This window comes from Phascolarctos cinereus, unplaced genomic scaffold, assembly GCF_003287225.1.
Source record: "Phascolarctos cinereus isolate Bilbo 61053 unplaced genomic scaffold, phaCin_HiC Scaffold_4;HRSCAF=312, whole genome shotgun sequence".
Classification (NCBI taxonomy): Eukaryota; Metazoa; Chordata; class Mammalia; order Diprotodontia; family Phascolarctidae; genus Phascolarctos; species Phascolarctos cinereus.
The window spans coordinates 582,577,029-582,598,550 of NW_027555847.1; the positions used below are offsets into that span (position 1 = coordinate 582,577,029).

Genomic DNA, 21,522 nt, shown 5'->3' on the forward strand with positions numbered 1-21,522 from the left:
CTGTAGTATGTGAATGTAATGGAATACTATTGTGCAATAAGAAAAGATGAGCAGGCAGATTTCAGAAAAACCTGGAAAGACTTACATGAACTGATGCAATATGAGCAGATATGAGCAGAACCAGGAAACTATTGTACACAGTATCAGCAACATTGTGTGATGGTCAACTATGAATGACTCAGCTCTTCTCAGCAACACAAGGATCCAAGACAAGTACAAAGGACTCATGAAGGAAAATGCTGTCCACATCCACGTAAAGAGCTGATGGGCTCTGAGTGCAGATTGAAGCATACCTTTTTCACTCACTTTATTCATTTTCTTGCTTTTTTTTTTCCTTCTGATGTTTCTTCTTTCATAACTGTGGCTAATATGGAAATGTTTTACATGATAGTACATTTATAACCCATCTCAAATTGCCTACCATTTTAGGAAGAGGGAAGGGGAGGGGAAGGAGGGAGGGAAAAAATTTGGAACTCAAAATCAAGTAAAAGTGAATGCTAAAAATTGTTTTGGCATCTAATTGGGAAAAAAAATAAAATACCATTTCAAAAAAAGTAAAAAAAAAAAAAAGGAAAGAAAGGAATACCCTAAAATGGGATCATGAAAAGTCAGATATGACTGAAAAATTACTGAAGAGCAACAAAAAAAAGTATATATACATATACATATATGTGTGCATATGTATACATATGTACACACACATATACATCCAGCCCTAATCTCTTCCCTGACCTCCAATCCAGTAGCATTAACTGCTTCTTGGACATCTCAAATTAAATGTCTGGTATGCATCTCAGATTCAATATACCAAAACAGAATCCATTATTTTTCCCTCCAAATTTCCCCCATTCCCCGATTTCTTATTACAGTAGAGGACCATCTTTAGCCACTGAAGTTCACAGCTTTGTTCTCATCCTTGTCTCCTTACTCTCACTTACTCCACTTACGCAATCCATTGCCAAATCTTTTTGTTTCTACCTTCCCAATATCTCTTGTATATATGCACTTCTGTCCACTCACACATCCACAAGCACAGCACAGTCCCTTGTCACTTCTCATCAGTATTGCAATTGTCTTCTAATTGGTCTCCCCTGCTTCAATTGTCTCTTTTCATTCAGCTGCCAGTGATTTTCCTAAAGTACAGGTCTGACCATATTACCCCCTTTACTCAGTAATGCCAGGGGCTACAGATTATTTACAGGATCAAATATATGAAATCCCAATTGTCATTTAAAGTCCTTTACAGTTTGTGTGTTTCCTATATTTTCAGTCTTCTGATTATAGCTTATGTTCTTCTATAAACATGATCCAGCTCCATTGATTTACTTGCTTTTTCTCATATACTGGCTGGCCCCCATACTTTGAATGCTTACCCACCTCATCTGTAATTTCCAGCTTCTCTAGACTCCTTCAAAACTCAACTCAAGCTTCATCTTCTGAAGGAGGCCTTTCCATGCCCACTCTAGTACCTTCCCTCAAAGACTACTTTCCATTTATACTGTATATAGCTTGTGTCGTTATTTGTATGTTGTCTTTCCCATGGCAATGTGAGTTCTTTGAGAGTAGGGGCCATGTTTTTGCCTTTCTTTATATCCTCAGCACTTTAGAACAATGCATGGCAAATAGTGAGCACTTCATAAATGATAGTAATTGATTTTGTATTCCCCCTCAGTGCCTTCCACAATCCCTTGCACACAGTGAGTACTCAGTGTTTGCAGCTGAGGGTGAGATTGTTTTTCTCAAACCCTTTTTCTATGATGAATGTTGTCCTGAATTCAGGGAAAATTTAAAAGCTTTTGTGTGAACATAAATGAGTTGAACTAGCATTTTGTATCTTTCCAGCTTTAACCAACTTAAAGCTGATACCTTAGTGATTTAAGATGTTATCCAGCTCTTATTTCTTTAAAAAACAAAAACAACTCTTTTTGATTATTCAGGATATTTTTAGAATTACGGAAAGTAGGAGTATGAAGGAAGATTGGAGTGGGATAGTTATGAAAACTTCACTTAAAGGCTGAGCACTGTTTGAAAGCTTTATCTTCTTATCTGGAAAACGAGGGCATTGGACTGGCTTCTTCCTGTGGTTTGTTCCCTCTCTAACATTCTAAGATTCTTCTTTGAAAAGTAAATGGAATATATTTAAGGTGTAAGAGGACACTGGAGACAATGTCTACTGGCAGGCAAAAGCTTCTGCTGTTCCCCCCAGGTAAACTAATTGTCATTCGGGAATATGTTATAATGTCAGAGTCCTGACCCAGATTCTCAGAATTTCCACAAGAAAGAGACAATACTTTGGCATGTTTTCATGAAGTTCCACAGATGAGCAATAAGTTGTTGTCCTAATATTAACTAAGTATTCATCCTGTTGAAATTGTCACCAGATAAATTATGATTCAGTCATTGGCAGTGGTTCTTAATGGTTTCTTGTGTCATGGATCCCTTTGGCAGTCTGGTGAAACCCATTGACCCCTCTCAGAATAATATTTATTGCCTATATTCATGATAGAAGGGAATACTAAATTTACATTAGAGGTTAGTGAATTTTTTTTTTCCCGTACAAGTTCATAGACTCCCTGAAATCTATTCACACACCCCCTTAAGGATCTGTGTACCCCAGATTAAGATTCCCTGGTGTGATGAAATGACAACATAGCTGTGACTTGGAACACAAATCCCTCTCCTGTCCTTTTGTTATTCAAAGTCTGATATAATAGAATATCAGAAAGAGTTGCAGGCATCCTGAACTTGGAATCACAAAACCTGAGTTTGACTTTCAGCCCTAATCCTTATGACTTACTTAACTTAGACTGTTTCCTTATTTAGGCAGTGGAGCAGATAGAACGCTGGACTTGGAATCTGGAAGACTCTTCTTCCTGAATTCAATTCTGGTCTCAGACACTTGCTAGCTGTGTGCCTCTCAGTTTTCTCATCTATAAAATGAACTGGAGGAGGAAATGGCAAACAGTCCAGTATCTTTGCCAAGAAAACCCCACAATGGCATCACAAAGAGTTGGACACGACTGAACCTACTGAACAAAAATAAACAACATCCTTACTTGTAAAACGAAGTGGCCTTTAGCTCTATTAACCTATAGTCCTTGCAAGTCTTAGTAGAATATGAGATCCTTGGAGGCAGGGATAGTTTTGTTTGTTCATTTGTTTGTTTGGTGTATAGGTGGCTATTGCTGGGACAGTTCCTTGTATGTATTAAGCCCTTAGCAAATGCTTTTTGATTGAGGAAAATTTGAATTTATTTTTAACCTGAAAAGAGGAGGAGATTGGTGTTGATTGAAAGATAAGAACCAATACTTGACGTAAACTGTTTGTCTTACACATTGTTGTCTTTTCAGTGTGAACAAAACGTGTTGCTCAATTCCACATCCAATGGTACCTGCAATGGTAAGTTAGCCATTGATACAGTGAATTTAAAACAATATAACCTGAATAAAGGTGGAGTCAAGGTGGAGGTGTGTGTGTCACTTTTTACTCTTTGTTTTCATTTTCTATTTTGTCCATGAAATGTACCTAATTATTTTTTCCATCAGACATAACAATACAAATGTGAATTTCTATACAGTATCAAAATAAGACATTTTCATGTCCTGAAATATATATTTTAATCTATGGAATAAAACAAGCATTTGTATAGCACAGTACAATAGAAAGATGATTGCCCATGAAACTGCAAAGCTTCTATGCACAACTTGCTATTCCTTTCAAATGGATATATAAAATTGTTCTATACGTAATACTGTTTATTACTTTTTTTCTCTGGATGCAGATAGCATCTTTCTTCATATGTCCTTTATAGTTAATTTGGGTATTTATAATAGTCAAAATAATTTATTCCTTCAAAGTTCTTCTTAAAACAATATTGCTGTTACTGTATACAATGTTCTCTTGGTTTTGCTCATTTTGCTTTTCATTATTTTGTGCAAGTCTTTCCATGTTTTTTTCTAAAATCACTGAGCTCATCACTTATAGCACAATAGTATTCCATCACAATCATATACCACAACTTGTTCAGCCACTCCCCAATTGTTGGGCATCCCTGCAATTTCTAGTTCTTTGCTACCACAAAGGGAGTTGCTATAAACATTTTAGGGCGTACAAGTTCTTTTCCTTTTTCCGTAATCAATTTTTGGAAATAGACAAGTAGTGATATTACTGGGTCAAAGCGTATAGGTAGTTTTAACTCTTTAGGCATAATTCCAAATTGCTGTCCAAAAAGATTGGATCAGTTCACAATTCTACCAAAAGTGAATTAGTGTCTCAATTTTTCCATATGCGCTCCCACATTTGTCACTTTCCCTTAATATCATTTTAGCCACTCTGGTATTGCATTTCTCTGATCAATAATGGTTTAGAACATTTTTATATGACTATAATTGTTTTGATTTCTTCATTGGAAAACTGCCTGTTCATATCCTTTGGCCATTTATCAATTGGGGAATGACTGGTATTTAACAAATAGATTTGACAAAGATCTTTATTTTATATGAGACCTTTATCTGATAAACTGTCTATAACATTTTCCCCCCAATTTTCTCCTTTACTTCTGATCTTGGCTAAATTTGTTTTGTTTGTACAAAACTTTTTTAATTCAACATAATCAAAATTAACCATTTTATACCTAACTTTGCTGTCTAACTTTTTTTCATTCATAAATTGTTCACCTACCCATAAGTCTGATAAGTATGTTTCTCAGTCTTCTAATTCTCTTGTAAAATCTCTTTATAATTAGGTCATGTGTCTATTTTGACCTTATCTTAGTAAATGGTATAATATCTTTAATACAATCAGATGGTGTATTAGAAGGAGAATTAACTATGGCCAGCCTGCCATTTACTTTTGATATTAAGAGGAGCATTGATGACTGGGTTTTTATGTATTTCTTTGTAGGAAATGATTTCCTTCCACATTTGCCATCTTTAGAGATCAGGGAAGGAGCAATTGACCGTTTAGTTAATATATACAAAAATGTGGTACATAAAACAGATGGTGTAGTTACACTAAAAATTTCAGTGGCAAATCAAAGCATTTATAAGTATAATTAAGTCTAACATGTCATATTCATAATTAATGACCAGATAGTCAAAGGCTTTAAAAGAATTTTTGGACAATTTTCTCAGGCCAGCCAGGTTTCATAGTGGCTAGAGCTTTGGACTTAGAATCAAGAAGGTCCTGTTTTTGAATCTTGCCCCAGAAACTTAGTTAGCCCTGTGACCTTGAACAAATCTATTAACCTCAGTCAGCCTGTTTCTTCATTTGTAAAATAGGTTTAATAATAGCACCTATCTCACAGCATTGTTGTGAAGATCAAATGTGGTATCATTTGTAAAGTGCTTTGCAAACCTTAAAACACTATGCAAATAGTAGTTGTTATTATTACTATTTGGGTAGCTAGGTGGTGCAGTGAATAGAAGGACTGGGCTTGGAACCAGGAAGACTCATCTTCATGAGTTCAAATCTGGCCTGGGACACTTAGTAGCTTGTGAGTCTGAGCAAGCCCTGTTTGCCTCAGTTTTATCATCTGTAAAATGACCTGGAAAAGGAAATGGCAAACCACTCCAGCATCTTTGCCAAGAAAACCCCAAATGTGGTCATGTAGAGTCAGACACAACTAAAACAACTGAACAACAGCACTTATTATTATTACTGTCAGTAAGCATTTATTAAGCGCCTGCTATATGCCAGCACCATGCAAGCAATAGGGATACAAAGAGGCAAAAAACAAATAGTCCTTAATCTCAGTGAGCTCACAGTCTAATGGGAAAGTTAACATGCAAACAACTATTGTGGTGATTAAAAAAGTTCAAGAGTCAGTTTCTGGATAATTTAATCATTATATTAATATAGTCAGCATGATATTAATAAAAGGGTGGTTATTTGGCCATCTCTGTTAGACCAAAGACCATCATGGTGGCAGGCTCAGGGTTATATGTTTTTTTGGAAGACTAGTGGCAGTCAACTATGATTAACACAATATGGGCTATATTAAAATGAGGGACTGAGAATGGTGTGATATCATGTCACTTTTGGACAGAGAATCTTATATCTATACCCAGATGACCCCCAGCTTTGGACAATCTAATCAAATGATTTATCCCCACCCAAACCTGAGTAGAACATAATGGACATCCCCAACTTTGATTAGATTCCTGGTAAAGTTGGGTGTGGTCTGACCAAGATTGAGGAGAGTTAATTCAGTGTCATTATCAGCAATGTCCTTCAAGAGACTGAACTTTTTACTTTTTAAAATTAGGATTGTAGAAGAAGAGGAGAACTCTAGATCTCCCCAAATTATTGGTTATTAATAACCATTTCTCTCACTATATACAAACAAGATATATACAATTATCCCTTCTACATTACAATTTTCTCCAATGCAGTCTTTATATGTTGCTGGTCCTCTTAAGAAATTAAATTATGATGCCAAAGCTTTGATTGTTGAGATGGATAAAGTAAGGATTGGTAAATTTTTGTCCTTACCTATGATTTCACAGGTGTAGATGAGGAAACTCTCCCTACTTTTCTATGCACATCACAGCTATTCTGTAACACGGAATCTTAGAGAGCTACCTGGGTCAATGACAGTGTAGCATCACATGGCTGGTAGGTATTAGAGGTATTACTTTAAGCTAGATTGAGAAAAATGCTCATGATAATGGTGTGTGAGCAAATAGAGACAACAGTATTCTTTTGTGGGGAGACTCAATAATGATTTTTTATTTTGACCTTCATTGAAATGACTGTTAGAAACAATGAGTCCTTGTATGATTATGGCTTTTATCTAAATTGCACTTAAGGGTTTATTTGGCTCCATATGTTTCTTTCCCAGCCCCTAAATGGTTTTTTACATAAAGTTGATAAGGAGTGGTCTATTGACAACCACTGGGGAACTTTTTGTCTATATTATTTTGGTCCACAATAACTTATCATCAGACCTATTGATGGACCATATGAAGGCTTTTTTTTTTCTGGCTAGGCAGTGGGGTTAAGTGACTTGCCCAGGGTCACACAGTTAGTAAGTGTTATGTGTCTGAGAGCAGATTTGAACTCTGGTCCTCCTGAATCCAGGGCTGGTGCTCTATCTACTGCGCCACCTAGCTGTCCTGATATGAAGGCTTTTAATAGACATTTGTGGAAAATATTCTGAATGAAAGGCTTTAATGAACCACTTTGTAGGGGAAGAGATGGTTCCCTGAAATTAATGTCTCTAGTCATAGATGCTGGTTAATTCTTTGTCAAAATTTAGGTTTATTGGTGTGTAGTCTGGAATTAGCAGCATTTATCCTGCACTGAGAGATGATCAGGTTTATATGATCCAAGCTTGCTGTCATCCTGTTAGAGAAGATCTGTATTATTATCTCAATATTTATCTTACTTTTATCCTGGATTATATGAATATAATTGCTTTGGTTACTTTACTTAGAAGTTTAGAGTAAAAGTATAGGTATATATAGATAGAAAAATACACACAAACACACCTACACATATATTTATGTAGACAAATGCAATAAGAGAATGAGAGGAAAGGAGTACAAAATGGAACCTTTCCCCTTTTTAGGAAAACTTTCCCCATTCAGGAAAACTCATTAAATGCTTCATTTGGATGACTTCGTTGTCTAATGATACAGCAATAGTTCTGATTCCCTTTGAATGTCTCCCCTCACCCCAATACCACCCTGTGCCATAAACATCCATCATCTTTGTGTGTGCCTCTTCCCCTACCAAAAGGAAAAGAAAAATAATACCTTTATCTTTATCTCCAGGAATGAAATGTTGAGTCTTGCTCGTTCCTGTTCTTGGCCATTAAGTCAGGTTGACACTCAAACTAGGCAGCAAAAGACATTTTAGTGACTTGCTCATAACATGGAACAATAAAGGCCCTGATCTCATTTGCTGGAACTTTTTTTCCCACTGGACCAGTAAGTTGTCATGATTCTGCAGCTGCCAATTTCCAGCCCAGAAGGTGAAAAATCTTAAAGGGCTGCCCCTGGCTCCATGGCCACTTTTCCTTCTCTTCCCTTTTACCTTAAGTTGTGTCCACTGAGCTCTTCTGAAATGTTCCATCTCAAATGCTAGCAGGTCATGCGACATCCTGGGTGTTGATGACCCTATTGAACATTTGTACAAAGTTATAGGATTTGCCTTGGGTGGCAGATACTAGGGCTTAGAGGCAGGGTTTGTAATCATCCCTTTCTGACCCTAAATCCAACTCTGTACCAGTGCCTTAGAGTAGCCATTTAATAGATTTCAAGAGGTATAAACACAATTCATTGTGACTTTGTCTAAGTTAATTAATAATTGTCTGGTATCCTTTATTCTTTTCCTCATATTGAACCATTGGCAATTTAAAACACAATTAAATCTTTCTTTGGAATGAAAATTGAGGCATATGGACTGAAGAATAATCCAGTATCAAGGCTTTAAAGCTTTTAAAATTGAGAAATAAGTAATGCTACTTTTTTTCCTTTTTTAAGTTTTTAAATTTATTGTAAACTTAAATAAAAATAAGAAAAAAAATTGTCGTGTATGCAGAAGAACATAAGAGAGGATTCAATATAGAGCAATAAATTTCCATTTCAAGAAAACTATGTAATAAATACTACACATTGTTTTCAAAGCTGCCCCATCTTTTTTTCCCTTCTTTGTAGGTTTTCGTTTGTCCTCTGCTGTACACTTTTTACTTTATTTTTTCCCCTTCCTCCATCCCCCCCAGGTATAATTAAGCATGTATACACACATACAGATACATACATATACACACATATATACATACTATACATATTCATACACATATACACTCAAATGTATATATGTAAAGTAATAGTATATTTTTATTAATTTGGGGGAGGGGGCAAAAACATTCCTTTAGGCCAGCAGTTCTCAAACTTTTTGGTCTTAGGATCTCCTTACACTGTTAAAAATTATTGACAATCCCCTGCCCCTCAAGAGTGTTTTTTCATTTGAATTCTATTTATTGATATTTACCATATTAGAAATTAAAGTGTCAGTACTATTATAAAAATTGTTTTGAACTCAAGGATCACCTGAAAGGGTCTCAGAGACACCTAGGGATCCCCAGACCACACTTTAACAACTGCTACTTTCTCCAAACAGCCTCTTAATATTTGCCTGGTAACTAAATGCAAAAATGACATGTCATTTGCTCTGTTTTCATTGTTTTCTATGCTTCCTCCACTGTTGGAAACTGAAACTCATGGATAACTTCATCTTGTGTGATTCTTACCCATTTCTTTTCTTGAATAAACCATTTATGACAGGCTCAGAACTTTGGATGACCTTTTCCAATTCTTTTAATATTTTGTGAAAACAAGGCAGCCCTGGGGTATCCCTTATGTATTCCCTCTCACTAATGACTAACACCTCCTTTTTGGGTCATACCTTTCCTGATGTACATTCTCTATGTGCTGCTACCTCCCAAGCACAAATCGTTGTTGCCAATATGCCACAGACCATGTACTCACCCACTTCACCTCAGGGTTCTATATTTAGAGCTGGAAAGGAATTTAGAAGCCATTTAATCATATTCTCTCATTTTAAGATGAAGAATCTGAACCGCAGAGTGGAGAAGTCACTTGGTCAAAGCATGTGGCCATTATTAATTAAGCATTTATTAAATGGCTACGGCATATTAGGCTGTGATTTTTTTTTAAAGAATTTCTGCCACCAGGGAGTTTGCATTCTGTGAGGAGAAACAACATATAATCATATGAGAATAGATACAAAAGAGATAAACAGTAAATATATTGTCATTTTGGGGGTGTGGAAGCACTATCAGGTGGGGGATCAGGAAGGATATCACAATAAGACATGATGCTTGGGCTGAGCTTTGAAGGAAGTCAGGGATTGCATGAGCTTGAAGGGAAGAGAGAACATATTGCAGGCATGGAGGGACAGCCAGTATAATAGCACAGAGATGAGAATTGTAATGTATTATGTGGAACAGCAAGGGGGCCAGTTTATCTGGACCTTGGAATGTGTAAAAGGAAGTAATGTGTCCCAAGCCTTTATTTAGCTTGTGGAACTTCTCTCAAATATGAGCTTCTTTAATTTCCTGATCTTCTTAGCTGAGAGTACTCCCTCCCTCCCTCCTTTTCAAATTTTCATGTACAGACTTTTCTGTTTATAGATTGTATCTTCCAATTAGAATGTGAGCACAGGATAAAATAACTAGACTTGGCAACTGATTGGAGGTTTGGAATGAGGGAGAGTGAGGAGTCTAGAATGACACTAATAAATTGGCTTACTATGAGGATAGTGTTTCCCCAGAAAGAAATAGTGAAGTTCAGGGGAAGCGTAGGTTTTGGGGGAAAGATAGTAAGTTTTATCTTGAAAATGTTGAGTTTGATATGCCTACAAGATATCCAGTTGGCAATGACCATATAGGCAGTTGATGACATGTGACTGGAGACTGGGTGACTAAGGCTGAATATACAGCTCTGGGAGTCATCTGCATAGAGAGTAATCGTAGAGATAATGATAATTTAATCTATGGGAGCTGATGAGGTTACCAAATGAGAAAACTCAGAGAGAAACCAAGAGGAGGGCTTGGCACAGAAGGAACACTAACAGTTAGATGGATGGATGGAAGAATATCCTGAACTAATGAATATCAAGGAAAACAACTTTGAAAGACTCAAAAGTTCTGATCAATGTAGTGACCAGTCATGATTTCAGACTGATAATAAAGCATATTTCCCACCTCCTTGCAGAGGGGTAGTAGATTAGAAGTGCAGACAGACATGTACAGACATAGTCAATATGTTGATTTGCTATGCTTGACTATATGTATAGGTTACAAGGGAGGGCTTTTATTGATGTGGTGAAGAGGGGGTTGGTGGGTAATGAGAGTGATTTGAAAAAGGAACATAGGAGAGAATCAATGAAGCATTGACACAAAAAAGAGAGCAGAAGGTCCAAAAGGGACAGATAAGCAGGGCACTTTTGTACTATCATTTTAGATTTATATGTACTTTAAAGCAACAAAACCACACATAACAAGTTCACAGTTTCATACACAACACTTTTTGTTCATATTTGTTAAATCCATAAAAAAAAAATAAAAGAAAAAAATAGATCCAACAAAGGAGACAGTGAGAAGGAACAGGTGGGAAAAGAACTAGAGAGAGCTATATTGCCCAAAATCCAGAATGCGAAGAAGAAAAAGTATACAGAGAGGATGATCATCAGCATCTAAAGCTATAAGACATTAAGGAAGATGGAGACTAAAGAAAACCCATTTGATTTGTCAGTTAAGAGACCATCGATAACGTTGGAGAGATCATTTTCAATTGAGTGATGAAATCAGCAATTGGGTAGCAGCGGGTTAAAAAGTGAGGTCACCAAGGCAAAGAGTAGGAACAGGTGTTTCTAGGAGCAGACCTGCAAGGTACTGCCCTGGTGGGACTAGTGGTGGGTGGGGGCAAAGGAGGAGGCTATGGCCAGGATAGGAAATGTAGACCCTAAACATAAAGTTTCAGCTGCAAAAGCAATGCATTTGGTGATACGGTAGGGTTTGGTTAGGGAGAAGTGACATATGATGTCACTGATATTTTTTTTTCCCCCAAGAAGGAAAAAGGACAGAGGACAGGTAATGAGGTTATAGGTGCTTCATTAGGGGCACCTTTCTCTTTTCTGACTACTTTCAGGGAACTGAGAGACCTGAGCAGATCATTCCTTGCAGAGATTATAACATCATTGATTTAGATCTGGAAAGAACCTTAAAGGTTATTAGGTACCCTCCCCCTCCACCTTTATTATACAAAGGGGAAATAGGCCCAGAGAGCTTAAATCAACCTGCCCAGTTGACATAGCTAGTCAGTGTCTGAAGGGGGATTTAAATCCAGGTCTTCATGGGCTTTAACCATCTGACCACACAGACTCTTATCCCTTCCCTTCTACCCACTGGTTCTGAGGAGAGAACAGAGGACCCACAGACCCCTTCAGTTGCCAGAATTAGAGTGAAGAAGGAGAAGCAACATCTCTGGGAAGTATTCCTCAGGTGGAGTCCAGTTGAGAACTCCCCACCCAGAATTTAGTCATTTGGACTACTTGACTGGCTTACCTTGCCTCCCTACCCATGGAGGGGGGAGGTTTGAATTTGAGAACCTAGACTGATCTTGCTTATAGACCCCAAAAGGTTTGAGCTTCCAGGTCTGGGAAGAGAAGCTGTGCATAGTGTTTAACCAATGCATAGTGTTTAATTTATTTGGTTTTGTTCCTTTAAAAAAAATCACCTATTATGAGTAAATGACTATATACATTTGTGCCATGTTTATATGATTCACTACACTGAAACAGGAAGGAAGGGAGGCTCCTAGGCAGGGAGGTATCACAGTGGATAGAAGTCAAGAGGACTTGAGTTCAAGTCCAACATCAGATACATATTAGCTGTGTGACCCTGGACAAGTCACTGAACCTCTGCGTCAATTTCTTCCATCTGTAAAATAGGGATAATATTAGCACCTACCTTCCAGGGTTATGAGAATCAAATGAGGTAATTTTTTATTACTTTATTAATATTACTTTATTAATTTATTCTTTTTATTAATTTATTTTTAGTTTTCAACATTCACTTCCACAAGATTTTGAGTTCCAAATTTTCTCCCCATCTCTTCTGTCCCCTACCCCAAGATGGCATGCATTCTGATTATTCCTTCTCTTAATCTGTCCTCCCTTCTGACTCCCCCCCCCCATTCTCTTATCCCCTTCCCCTTCTGTTTTCCTGTAGGGCAGGATAGATTTCTATACCCCATTGCCTGTATATCTTAGTTCCCAGTTGCATGTGAAAACAATTTTTAACATTTGTTTTTAAAACTTTGGGTTCCAAATTTTCTCCCTTTCTCCCTCCCCATTGAGGAGGCAAGCAATTTGATATAGGCTATACATGTGTAGTCATGTAGAACACTTCCATAGTAGTCATGTTGTGAAGGACTAACTATATTTCCCTCCATCCTATCCCACTCCTCATTTATTCTGTTCTCCTTTGACCCTGTCCCTCCTCAAAAGTGTTTTGCTTACCTCTTCCTCCAACCTGTCCTCCCTTCTATTATCCCCCCCTTTTGTCCTATTTTCCTGTAGGGTAAGATAGATTTCAATACCTAATTGACTCTGTATGTTATTCCCTCCTTAAGCCAAATCCTATGAGAATAAGATTCACTCATTCCCTCTCACCTTCCCCCATTTCCCCTCCACTGTAAAAGCCTTTTGTCTGTTTTATGTGAGATAATTTATGCCATTCTACCTCTCCCTTTCTCCTTCTCCCAATATAATCCTCTCTCACCCCTTAATTTTATACTCAAGATATCACCCCTTAATCTTCAACTCACCTTGTGCCCTCTATCAGTCACTCTATGTATACATATATTTATTTTTTCCCTCCAGCTACCCTAATACTGACAAAGGTCTTATGAGTTACAAATACCATTTTCTGTGCAGGAATGTAAACAGTTCAGCCTTAATAAGTCCCTTATGATTTCTCTGTCCTGTGTACCTCTTCATGCTTCTCTTGAATCTTATATTCGAAAGTCAAATTTTCTATTCAGCTCTGGTCTTTTCATCAAGAATGATTGAAAGTCCTGTATTTGAATGTCCATTTTTTCCCCTGAAGGATTATACTCAAATGAGGTAATATTTATAAAGTATTTGATACAATGCCAGGCACATAGTAGATGCTATGTAAATGCTGCTGCTACTGCTGCTGTTGCTACTGCTACTGCTACTGCTACTACTACTACTACTACTATTGGAAAGGGTAATGTTTTCTGGTGGGTGGGTGATATACTACGAACAGTGAGACAAGTTAAAGAAATTCACATAAGCACCAACCCCTACAAGGGGTTTATATAATTTTATATACATACACATACACATACACATACACATATACATATACATATACATATACATATACATATACATATACATATACATATACATATACATATACATATACATATACATATACATATACATATACATATACACATGCATATACATATACATACATATACATATACATATACACATACATATACACATACACATACACATACATATACACATACATATACACATACATATACACATACATATACATATACATATATAATATACATATACATATATATACACACATATATAAAAGTTATATATATAGCCATGTATTATATATAATTATATGTTAAAACAATATATACTTATAGAATGCAGCATAATTATAATATTCTATAATTATTAATTATTTTTAATATTAGTAATTGTTATGTTCTGATAATTATTTAGGCTAGGTGACACAGTAGATGGAGTGCTGGACCTGGGGTTAGGAAGACTTGAGTTAAAATCTGGTCTCAGGCACTTGCTAGCTTTAAGGTTTACAAAAATATTTAACAACTAACATCTTATTTGATCCTCACAACAACCCTATTAGGTCAGTGCATTATGATCCTTGTTTTACAGATAAGGAAACTGAGGCAAGCAGAAATTAAGTGACTTGTCCAAAGTCTCACAACTAATAAGTAAGTATCTGAGGCAGGATTTGAACTGAGGTCTCCCTTACTCCAGTGCTGTGTCTACTGGGCCAAGTAGATGCCTCCATCTTAACAAATCCACCAAACACCAACTAAAATGAACAATCCCATATATACAATAGAAGAGGAAAATAAGATCATGGCTGAAACTATGAACCTCTTTATCTTTCATAATCTTTTTATTTACTTGACATATTAATTATATAAAGTATGTAAAAGCACCTTGCAATTATTATTACATATTAGGTTATAATCATTTCCTTGTGTTTCTAGAAAGTTTGGAACTGGTTTTTTTGGAAATTCTCATCAAATTATCTCATTACTCTTCCTTCAGGGGAAACATCACAGCCATATCCTAATGAAAAATGTTCTGTGATACTGGATTGCACTGGATTGACCTTCTTTGACTATACTGGAGTGTCTACACTTGTTCAGGTATTTAAATAATTTATCATGTTTGAATGTTCTCCTAGGCATTCTTCTCTTTCTCCTCAGCTGAGGGAAAAGTCTGCCTTTGATGGGCAAAGTGTGTTTATACCTCTTGACCTATTGCTTCAAGAGCAGAAAAGTGGGGGGCTGGGTTGTTTGTTTATTCTCCAATGTAGCTTAGGGAACATACTCTTCCCATGAACAGAAGAGCAGGTAGAGGTCATTGTAACATTATATATTTTGTCCATTTTGACTGTGTTAATGTATATCTTCCTTCCTGATAGAGACAGCAAGACAATGGTTAAATATATGTGTGTGTGTGTATATGTATATGTATGTGTATGTATGTGTGTGTGTATATATATGTAGATATATCTACATATATATATATAATATGTAGATATATATGTAGATATATCTACATATATATATATATACATATATATATATATAATATATATATATATATATATATATATATAATATAAATATATATATGCACAAATACATGTACAAATACATTTCTTTTGGGAATGGAGTCTGTGTCTGTGATTTCATAAATATGGGGAACTCCTGGAACAGAAATTTCCTCCAATGATACAGACTGGCAACTCCCCTATAATATGCAATCTTGGACTATTGCCTCAGGGTACTGAGTTTAATTGACTTGCACATGGTTATATGTATACGTATATCTATATTTATATCTATAGGTATAGATAGATAGATAGATAGATAGATAGATAGATAGATATGTATATGTATATATATGTATGTGTGTGTATGTGTGTATGTATATATATTATACATATATAATATATATATATTATACATATATAATATATATATTATATATATGTATGTATATAAGAGTATATCAGAGGAGGACTTGAACCCAAGGCTTGTCCTCTCGCCATTATACTTCCTCTCTTGGCTATAGATGGCAGAAGTGAGAAAAGTAAAGCATCTCTGGAGGATCTGGTGTGCTTCAAGGGGTCACTAATGAGACGCTTACCACTCAGGACCTTGGGGACCTCATGGTTGGAGGTCTGGAGGTCAAATGCTAAGTCCCCCAGTTTTCTTATGTGCAAAATGCAGATGACATTACTTGTTGTACCTGGTGTTTAGATGGACTTTTATGTTGTATTTAAAGTAACCTTAAAACTCTCAAGCCCTGTGTAAATGAGGACTCTGACCTAGCTGTGTGACCACAGGCAAGTTGGTTAATGTCTTTGAGCTTCCATTTCCTCATCTGCAAAATGAGGATGACAAGACTGGAACTAGCCACCTCACAGGTTGTTTGTGAATATTCGGTCAGGTAATAAGACCTTACTGTTGTTATTATTAGTAGTAAAAACTACAGTAATGATCATGGAGGATTACTGTTTATAAGGAATGCATTCATTGAGTATAAGCAAGTCACGCTCAGTTTGGTTTCATAAGTGCTTAAAGTTAATCATCTGACTTTAACTTCTGTGTTGGTTAAATATTCTCACTGTTTGTGCTATGAATGTAATAAAATCTTAGGCTCAGTGGACCTTAAGGGCCACCTATGGTGGTGACCTTTGGTACCAGTGCGGGCAGCTAGGTGGCACAGTGGATAGAGCAGCAGGCCTCAGACACTTAACTAGTTGTGTGATCCTGGGCAAGTCACGTAACCTTGTTTGCCCCAGTTTTCTCATCTGTAAAATGAGCTGGAGAAGGAAATGGCAAACTGCTCCAGTATTTTTGCCAAGAAAACCCCAATGGGGTCATGAAGAGTTGGATGTTGTTGTTGCTGTTGCTGGTGTGTCCTTCATTCTCAAAGAGCACCAGTGACATGAGGGAGGGTGATGTTTTGACTTGCAAGCCAGTTGGATTTAAGTATACATCGTTAGCCCCACTCTTTCCTCCAGCGTCACTGAAATCCAGTGTCAAGACAGAAGTCAAGGCAACTGACTATGGCCTAGGATGCAGTGGGAGACCTTGGCTTTTTTAAGCTAAAATCTTTCCAGGCCTCATTGGTCTCAGGCAATTCTCATTCAGTAGTTTAAGGCTAGGTAAGAACTGAGGTAAAAGATGACTTATTTTGCCTTCACAAAAGAATCCGGCAGGAAGGGAAAGACCCTCAGAGTTTTTGGCCAGAACAGAAACATTTGCTGTTCACACTCACTCTGACCCATCACAACCTAAATAATGAGCAAGTGAAGCTTGGGCTGGGGCCTATTATGGGCCAATTATCGAAAGCCAGAGTGATTACAGTTTGAAAGCATAGTCAGGTAGCTCTACTTGAATCCCAGTGGCCTTCATCAAAGCCTAGTTTTCCAGAGCTATGTTTCAAGAAATTGTAAATAAAACTATGGAAAACAAAAGAGTTAATTGTCCCATTAAAAGTGGTAGAATAAGTAAGTAGGGAAGAAAGAATCTCACCCCCGAACTCCAAGATACCTTAAGAAGTATAAGTTACCAAAACTTATATTCCTTTGGAAAGAGCACCCACATGTAAGGTTATGAGAAGAGTCAGATACGACTGTAATGACTGAACAATAGCAGCTACATGGCGACAGTGTAATAGAGAAATCACTAGACTTGGATCTCAAGTCTCAAGATCTGGTTTCTCATCCTGGCCTTATTAGTTGTATGATTTTGGTTTTGCTTTTTGTTTTGTTTTTAAGCTAGGCAGTGGGGTTAAGTGACTTGCCCAGGGTCACACAGCTAGTAAGCGTTATATGTCTGAGGCTGGATTTGAACTCAAGTCCTCCTAAATCTAGGGCCGGTGCTCTATCCACTGCACCACCTAGCTGCCCTGGTTGTATGATTTTGGGCGAGTCAGTTCCATAATATGATTTCAAACCCCTCATTATTCTGTTCTGACCATGTCATTTTCCTGCTTAAAAAGTCTTCCCCTGAACTAGAGAAAACTTAAAGGGAATGTGACAGCTGTCTTCAAGTGTGTGAAGGCTTTTCATGTGACTGCTCCAGCAGGCATAACTAGGACCGCTGGGCAGAAGCTACAGAAAGGCAGTTTTAGGCTCCGTGTCAGAAAAGAGGTCTTCCTAGCCATTGAGCTATCCCTAATTGCAATGGTCTTTCTTCTGAAGCAGACCTCATAGAAAGTCATTAAGCAGCAGCTGCGTTAAAGTTGGTCAGGTTTATCAAGGACATAATTTCTGGTCGTGAAAAAAAAATGATACCAGATTGTCTTTGAAGTCCCTTATCTCTTCAGTATTATGGGAAATTCAAATGAGGAAAAAGCGCTTCCCAACATGACCCACACTATTCTTCTAGGATTTGGAAAGTAGGCACTGGAATTGCTAAGAACTAGGAAAGTTTCCCTGCTCCCCCAAAACATAGAATCTGTGACTAAAAAAAAGTTCCATAAGTAAATTTGAGTAATAGACATTTTTCAAAATGGTGTATCTGTCTTCTAGACTGCAGTCTTCATGAAAGCAAGAACTATTGTCTCCTCGGTATCTCCCAAAGCACCTAGGATGGGATCTTCAGGCATTGTGGAATAAATATTTGATAAGAAGTATAATCATATTTAGAGATATAAATATTATTCATAAACACATGCTTCCTGAATAGAACTGTTGAGGAGATGCCTCTGTCTGTGATTACTGCTTCAGTGATTTTCAATGAAATCTTAAGAAAAAACAACAACTCTTTGTCTTAATGGAGAACCTCTGTACAGTTGATTGAGTCAGTCATTCTCATGATCAAATTCATTTGTCAAGAGGGCAGAAACCACTTCAATAAAGTGTGGTTTGATCTGTTCTCATCTTTTCCACTTCTCAGTCCAAAATAAAGAAAAAGCAGTGACTGCACACTAATGCTAACATCGATTTGTTCTATGGTGTTATAAACATAATAATTTATTTGCTTGTTTCCTTTGTGATAATATAGCCTTAAGTAAGGAAGGTACTGAATAATGACTCATAAAAAAAAAAAACCATAAGTCCTTACATCCCATTGTCCCAGGCTGTGTCAAATAGGGTGACTGGAATAAAATGGAAAAGTTTCTCTTCAGCCACACTTAAGACTCCACTTTTTAATTCACTCAGCTGTTTCCTAAGTAGTTTCCTAAGAGTTGTTGGCTGGGAGAAGTGAGGTGACCTCTACTTAGTCACCTATGTAGGCATCAGGGAGGTCACTGAGGTAGAGATTATGTTTATCAACACCAATAAACCAGCCGTGACTCTGCTCTCATGCTTCACTGGGAATTATAAAAAACCAAATATCCACGTATCACTTTGAATTCATCCTTACTTACATCACTTACTTACAGGTCCCAAGACTGAGCTTAGTTTCTCCCTTTCTAATCAATGTTTCTCCACATTAGTAAAGATAGTTTTAAAATATTTTTGTTTCAGTGATCATCTTAGCTAAACTTTGTATCATCTTTAGCAGTGTGGTACCTGTAAGGTACATGGGAAAGAAGGAAGGAAGGAAGGAAGGAAGGAAGAATGGATCAGGATTCAAATCTAGTTCCAACACTCTATTTTCACTGTACTAGGCTACATCTATATAGCTCTTTAAGATCTTCAGAGGGTTTTTCACATGTCATCTCATTTAATATTTGCAGCTACCCTGTGAAATGGGTACTGCAGCTAATATGCATATATTACAGAGGAGGTCAGTAAGATTCAGACTTGCCCATGATTCCATAATAAGTGTCTGAACGAGGATTTAAACCCGAGTCTCTCCTACTTCAAGTCTAGTTCTTTCCACCACACTGCCTCTCACTCAAAAGTATTCAAACCTTTTCTATTTTTGAGCTGGATGGGAATCTATTAATCGTCGAGCATGTATTAAATGTCTTGTATATGTTAAACACAGGCTGCATGTATATATATATATATACATATATACACATAGATGTACATACACGCACACACACGCACGCATACACACACACATGTATATGTTCATAGTCTTGCGCTCAAGATAGAAATGTGAAAGTGAGGCAATCTCTTCCTTTGAGGAGTTGACATTTTCAAATCCAGTGGGTATTTGAGTACTATATTTCATCTGTATATAGTTTTCCTCTTACCATTTGCTCTCCTGTGACCATGTGTAGTGAAACTTAGAAATAGAAATGAGGCTTTCTTTCTTAGTGCAAATGTGTGAAAGAATTAAAAGGGACCCAACCTATGCCATTAAAAGAATTCCACATAACCAACCAGTGGTCATCTAGGTTTTTCTTGAAAACCTCAAGTGCTCAAATAAATCAGTTAGTATTAGTTGCATTTTAGATCTCTGCAATTCAAATTATTTAGTTTTCTTCATGCATCCTTCTTGGTGCTCAAATAAATCAGTCAGGATTAGTAAAATTTTAAATCTCTGCCACTAAATATTATTTAGTTTTCATTGTATATTCTTAGTGCTTCCAGAGGAGATAGAGTAAGACAGAAATATTTAACTTGGATTGGGGAAATAGGAAGTATTTTAAGTTTATTAACACCAAACCAAGAGAAAACATTGAAGTAAGAAAAATATAGTTACAGAAGTGATACATGTCTTGTTTGATTAAAGCTAGTCATTTCTGTTTAAGTCTCTTAAGTAAAATGAATCAGTGTACAGGAATGGGGTATACAATGGCTCCCTCTGGTGGTGTAACTTCATTAATACATTTTGGATCATAGAGCCATGTGGTCCAACTCTCTCATCGACCCTTCTTTTACAAGTGAGGAGACCTGGACACTGAGAAGTGAAGTGACTTTCCCATAGACAAACTGATAGTAACCTTTCCAAACCATCTCCTTCCTCACTGAGTTGACTGACATATCTTACTTTAATCCATCTAGGCTTACATGGATTGCAAAGGCCAAAATGTCGACTTCTTATTAGCAAATTGCACAGGTAAGTAATCCTTGGTAAATGCATTTACTGTGATACTGGAGACATACAGCACATGGCATTAATATTCATTCTCTGTTTCAGCTTCCTTGAAAAAAGCAGTGCAATATTGCGGACACCTAGAGTCAGATAAACACATTTTCTTTGAATCAGTATCTGCTGCAGTTGGTGCCATCCATTTAAATAAGGTGAGTTTAAAGGGGAAGATGTTTGGGAATATTTGTAGAATATGCTAAATAGCCACATTTTCGGATTGGCCCACAGGCAAAAACATATTGAAAATCTGTGTGGCAGATACTCTTTCTACAAAACCAATAACTGCTTTCCTGACTGTTTAGAGTCCAGTTAAATAATGGTTCTCCCAATCCATAAGACCTAATCATAATATTTATTATGTACTTATAAGATACAAAGCTCCACACCTGCTGTTTAAATTAAATGTCTCTTCCGTGGTTGGCCAATGTATGAATGCCAAACTCTCAATATGACTCTTTTCAGAGGGGGGCGGAGCCAAGATGGCGGAGTGAAAGCAGTGACTTGCTTGAGGTCTCCCCCAAACCCCTCCAAATACTCATAAAAAATGGCTCTAAACAAATTCTGAAGCAGCAGAACCCACAAAAAGACAGAGTGAAACAAATTTCCAGCCCAAGACAACCTGGATGATTGATCAGAAAGGTGTATCGCACCGGGCTGGGAG

General features: G+C 37.0%; 1 protein-coding gene across 1 annotated transcript in view; it reads left to right on the forward strand.

The window, feature by feature from the left end:
• Positions 1-21,522, forward strand: part of SLC26A7 (solute carrier family 26 member 7) — a 200,047-nt gene that overhangs the window by 171,107 nt on the left and 7,418 nt on the right. Inside the window, exons 14-17 of the mRNA XM_020972903.2 lie at positions 3,351-3,399; positions 14,893-14,993; positions 20,774-20,828; positions 20,910-21,013. Coding sequence (XP_020828562.1) covers positions 3,351-3,399; positions 14,893-14,993; positions 20,774-20,828; positions 20,910-21,013 — 309 coding nt within the window. The remainder of the gene's footprint in view (positions 1-3,350; positions 3,400-14,892; positions 14,994-20,773; positions 20,829-20,909; positions 21,014-21,522) is intronic.